This window comes from Garra rufa, chromosome 13 (assembly GCF_049309525.1).
Source record: "Garra rufa chromosome 13, GarRuf1.0, whole genome shotgun sequence".
NCBI lineage: Eukaryota > Metazoa > Chordata > Actinopteri > Cypriniformes > Cyprinidae > Garra > Garra rufa.
Genome location: NC_133373.1, coordinates 14224633 through 14230685, shown reverse-complemented (window position 1 = coordinate 14230685; position 6053 = coordinate 14224633). Strand labels below are relative to the sequence as shown.

The window sequence follows — 6053 nt, the reverse complement described above, 5'->3', positions numbered from 1 at the left end:
GTCAAAAGAAACCTCTTCTGGCAGTATGCCAACTGGACAGCACGTCAACTGACCAATGAATCATGTGTGGTGTGTCAAGAATTATTCCGCACCATAATAACTGTATCCTTGAAACCATTTGTCTATAACTGTGAACCCCCCAATTTTACTGTGTTCTGTACATATTATGCAGGGAAAATGTATGTATGGTCTCCTAGGTGTGTAAAAAGGGTAACGACACCCTATACTGATGAAACTAAACGGTACCATAATTACTGTTGTATGAATGAAACGTGCAAGAAAGAAGTATCAAGCATCAAGTAAAAATGAAACTGAAACTGTTGATGTAAAAGTTAGCCTGGTGTTACCAGAAGGTTTTATGTTTCCTTACTGTTTTAATGGGACATCAGGTGAAAGCGTGACAGGTATAAGTGCTACAAATTGTAAACAAATAATAAACCAAGGGCAGGGTATAGACAGGTGGCTGCAAAGCTACTGTCCAAAGTTCAAGAGGGGCTCATGTGAGAAGAACACCGCAGCATGTGCTAAGGGAAATAATACTGCTTGTTACACCTCTAGGAACACTGCCTGCATTGAATTGCTCACGCTCTGTGAAGATCCCTGGCCAGCGAAAGGTGCAGTGCTGGCTGATGACTGGTACTGGTACTGTGGTGAGGACACTGTAAACAACACTTACAGGATGAGCTGGACACGCCTCTGTGCACCAGTGCAGCTGCAACATCGTGTGACTGTTATGCATACACAACGTGGTTTGTCTTTCAGGAGCAAACGATCAGTGGACAACGAGGACGTCCCTGAGGAACATCAGATGAGGTCACACTGGACTCGGTTCTGGAAGTCTATGGTACCTCAGTTCGGCGTCTCTGACCTACTGAGACAACAGAACATCATGCATTATCGACTGGCATCCTTTGTTAACAGCACCACAGCTGCACTGGTAGGGGTACAAAGCGAGCTGCGTGCACTGAGACAGGTGGTCGTGCAGAACAGGTTGGCCCTGGACATGCTTCTTGCCCAGCAGGGAGGGGTTTGTTCTGTTGTAGGTGACAAATGCTGCACATACATACCTGCAAATGATGAGCCCGAGGGATCAATTGGCACTGCTGTAGCTACTATGAAGCAGATCTCATCCCAGATATATGAGGATGAGCTAAAGTCTAGAACTAACAATTGGAATTGGGGTATTCTCTCTAGCCTATTTGGCACGTTTGCACCTTATGTCTCAATGATAATACCGGTATTACTTATTTTGTTTCTATTGTGTATTTTTGGTCCATGCATTGTGAAATGTTTCACACAACGTATGTATACTATGGTGTCTGCTATCTCTGCAGGATATCGCCCACTGCCACAGAAGGATAGAGAAGAATCCAGACTCTAGAGGAGAGTCTGGAAGAGGGGATTATAAGAATTAATGTGTTTTTCATTAATGTGTCTTTCAGTGCAGTTTCCTTGAGTTAATATTTTGTAGTTTTGTTCTTTGCAGTTTACTTCAGTTAAGAGAAACAGTTCGTTCTGGGAATGTTTTGTCTGTCTGTTTCAGGGTTATCTGTCGTCAGGAAACCAGTTGAGTGCGGCTGCACTATCTTCCTCTCATCCTTATAGTTGCCCTGGATCATCTGTAATTTTCCTTCCCATATGTAGAAGTATTTGCTTAAATGATATGTGAACCCCCGCCTACATGAAGGCTTGTAAGGGTGCTGTATAAAAGATGGGACTGCCCCATCTTCTTTGGTAGATAACAATAAACCAACTTGTATTAGACTTTGGTGTGTTGTTGTCTATCCCAAGCGCGCTTGTTGCTGATCCACTCGACAGACCTGAGAAACTGCAGTGACCCAGAAACGAGGTTCTAACAATCATACTCTAAAATAGCACTTTATATGAACTATATTCAAATATTATGGCTGGACCTTAAAATTACCAAAAGTAATAAAGAAAAAAAAAAACATCTAGGTGTCTACATTTCACATTTTACTGACCCACTTTACCTGAATTCACCCTATAATCATAAATTGATAGAATGTACACGTCACACACGTTTCAGACTCTCTAACTCTCTACTAATGCTCAAGGACACTTCTGTGCTTCCGTCAAGGTTTGCATTGGCGCTCTTTTGCCTTAATCTTGTATTAAGCTTCATAGATGAGGAGGTGGATGGGGATCTTTGGGGGGTGTTCTAAGCATCAGCATTCCCTAACCTGCTTTAGAGAATTACGGCTTGTGCCAGTATATTGAGCCTGAATTATTCAAAACGCTCTCTAAGCATTGCACAGTACTAAGTCTGACTGAGAGCTAAAAATAAACCCAACAAGCGATCCTTTTGAATTGCTTAAATGTTGCACATTTGAATTGTTAATATGTTACTAATTTATTTGTTTCGGGGCATGATTTATATGTAGTCTAACCCGAGTATAGTGTAAATAATAAATAATAAAATTCATAAGCCACATGCATATTTAAGGCACGCTTAAAAAATGGATGAATTTATTAGTCTGAGATACAAAAAATGAAACCAAGAGGCATCTACGAACAAATCAATTTCTCAGAACTGTTTTTCTTAAACATTTTGCAGTTTAACCAACTGTTTTAATGATACTTTTAGTGGCTAAAGTTATTTTAATTATACATTATTATATATTTTTATTATAAAAATATTACAAATTAGCTTTTTGTCCTCTATCTTCTTCTTATGCCATCAGAAACAGCAGAAGACAGCAGAATAGATTTCCTTTAACTGCATCAGAGAACAAATTCTAGAGGACGTTTTTAGGACTTTTGGAGAAAGTAGATGGAACTAATGAAAGAGGGAGGGTAAGAGAGGACAGACTGAAATTGTACAAGACACACACACAACAACAGCCTCCACTGATGTCCTGTCAGGTTGTACCTTCGCTGTTTGTGTTGTGTCAAAGAGGAATCTCAGGTCCCTGGTGAATTCCAAATTGATCTGTCAGGATGCTTGGACCTAAATTTCCCACCCCTCCTCTCTGCTGAAGAGTCATCTTGGCACTTTTGTGAGTCTCGGGCCTCTCCCAGTCTGTCAGCAGAGAGAAATCCCGGTTTGAGGCCACCGGCTGCAGTGTTCAGCACTTTTTCTGTGACCTTGGCACAAGGGCCACCGCAGCTTCAGCTGGGACCGGACCTCCGCATAACATAGCGATGCTGTATGCAGGGCACCGGCCTGAGAGGAAGCCTCTGTCATTGTGTCAGCATGACTGAAGCTGGACAGGTAGAATTATGGCGCCCCGGATCAAATTTAAGCACTGTGCTGCTGAACCAGTCAAAAAAATACATGCAAGCATTTCAACTAACTGACAGTAAGTTGATTCATGGGGAAGATGACAGGGACCTCAATCCCTAAGGAAAATGGCACTTTTTGCTGATGTGTTCTAGTTCTATCATGAATGAAGCAATGCAAATCACGCAGCTTTTTAATCATGAATTACATAATTTATTATTAGATTTTTATTTTCATCTCACATAGTTGTTAACATCATTTTTTTTTGAGAAATATAAGCACCTGGGGAAGTGAATCTCAACCCCTTATTCACTGATTTCTAATCAACTGTGCTTTATATGTACTTTAAATGCAATATCATAATTTTCATGAATGTAAAATATGGATGGATGAGTTTTTCCCCACTCTTCCGTTCCCAAACACATTAAAGGGATAGTACATCCTTCAAAACAGTCCACGCAGAGAGTTCATGGAATTCATATCTCATGATAAGGATTACAATATACTATAATATGTATATATCTATGTACACATATGGCACTTGAATACATAAAAGCAATATATCTGTTTCCCACAAATGAAAGCAATGGGCGCTTTGGTGTCAAAAATACATAAATAAATAAATCCAATACATTAATAAATAAATAAATAAATACAAAAGATAAAGAGTTAAGCATTATGCAGCATTGGCCAGTTCACCGGCTGCTGATCTGCAAGTCAGCTTAAATATAACGGAACGATAACTTACGTTAAGGTCAGTGGTGCAAGCACAGGCAACCAAATCATTAAAGATGCCAATCTATCTAAGCCAAAAGAGAGATATGATTCATATAGTACAGATAAACATATGTGAACTGCGGTCTAACTAGTTGCGGTGAGTAAACTGAAACTATCACATGTGCGATCTAAAACCAGAATGAGAATACAATATAATGAAACAAAAGACCTTCACAGCACATTTCGGGTTCGTTTTGGCTTCTTTAAATCCATGTTTAGTGCAAAACATACTTCGGGTTCAGCTGATCGTGTGAACGAAGAAATAAATTGAAAACTCATCACAAGCTTTCCGTTCTCAACAATAAAAAAGTTGCATCAGTGCCCTTCAGTAACTGATAAGAAACAAACGCTTGGTCCGTTTGTTCTGGTTGTCCATAACAGACAAATAAAGTCCATCTACCCCACCATGAAACAGGTGAGATGAACAGTTCATAACATAACTTTTCTTGTATGTAATCGAATACAGTGGGATAATCGAATCCTAGTCCTGGAGTCCTCCAGAAATGCATTTTGGATGCCACTCGGACTCAAATATGAAAATCCTGTTACGATTTACTCACTTTAATGGTGTTCTGTAGACCACAAATGAAGATAGTTTGGAAAACAAATCTCATTTGGGCCAATTGGGTCCAGCGTTGTCTTGGATTCCATTGACACTTTCATTGCATGGACCAAAGTGTTCTTCAAAATATCTTCTTTTGTGTTCCACAGAAGAAAGTCATACAGATTTGGTAAATGATGACAAAATTGTCATTTTTGAGTACACTATTCATAACTTAAAATGGGTGATTCATCCAAAATTTGCAAACTGAGGTCTTCCTGGACCAGGACTGAGCACCTCTGCTCTGATGAACTACCTAAAGATTTTATTAAACATAGGCAGAGTCACTCGACTGGGTGCGGCCAAAATTCGGCATGCTCATCCGTGGTAAGTCCTTGTTTCTAATCTCATATATGGACTTCCGCCTGGCCTGAACCCCCCTCACCGCTGTTTTAATTTTCCTCCAGCCCAGGTGATTGAGTTCTGCAAGGTTGAGCACCACGCAAATCCCACTGACCGCAAACATGAAGACGAGGAACACGGTTTTCTCAGTGGGTCTGGAAACGTAGCATTCGACGTCTTTGATGCAAGGGTAGCGGTCGCACTCATACACGGCAGGAACGTTGAATCCGTACAAGAAATACTGCCCCACCAAGAAGCCAATCTCAAGCGCGTTCCTGAAAACCACCTGAATGATGTAAAACCTTGAGATGCCCTCTTGTCTTCTCATTTTAGATTTGGTAGTTCTCATGGCTGAACTGGGAATCTCTTTCACTTCCAAACAGTCGGGCTCGGATTCTTTGGTGGAGTTTTCTGTGTTCTGAAGTACTCCGTTCACAATGGTGTTTTTGATCTTTTTGCTGTCGTCTCGTTTCATTGAATCGGGATCTTTGTCGAGGGACAGGTAGACCGTGGAGTATCTCCGCTCCTTCTGTTTGGCTGACTGATGCACCGAGTATGTGATGAAGCATAGACTGGGTGTGCAAACCATGATGATCTGGAACACCCAGTATCTGATGTGAGATATAGGGAATGCTTTGTCATAGCAAGCTTGGTTACAGCCCGGCTGTAAAGTGTTACAAACGAACATGGACTGCTCGTCGTCGTACACGGTCTCTCCTACTATTGCAACAATTAGAATCCGGAAGATCACCACCACTGTCAGTAGGATCCTGAACATAAAGACAGGAATATTTTTAGTTCATGCTCTGGTAATCACAAAACAGTTAAGCTAAAGCAAGAAACGGGATATAAAACACTTCAAAATTGCAAAAATATTTAAACAATAAACAAACAAACATAAATAAATAAATACAATTCTGCTGTGTCACATCGTAACAGTATATATTTAATGCATTGATATAATGTTTATATTCCAGTGAGGTAGTACTGATCATTTTATCTGACAGCAATACTATTCTAATAACTACACTGTACTAAGCTTTGATGTTTGCATATACTGATACAACATGTTAAACACAATATCACATGATG

General features: G+C 40.2%; 1 protein-coding gene across 1 annotated transcript in view; it reads right to left on the bottom strand.

Moving 5' to 3' along the window:
- Nucleotides 1–3476: 3476 nt before the first annotated feature.
- The window catches only part of gjd2b (gap junction protein delta 2b), a 3517-nt gene continuing 940 nt past the window's right edge, over nucleotides 3477–6053 (bottom strand). The window contains exon 2 of the mRNA XM_073816538.1: nucleotides 3477–5731. Coding sequence (XP_073672639.1) covers nucleotides 4888–5731 — 844 coding nt within the window. The 3' untranslated portion in view covers nucleotides 3477–4887. The remainder of the gene's footprint in view (nucleotides 5732–6053) is intronic.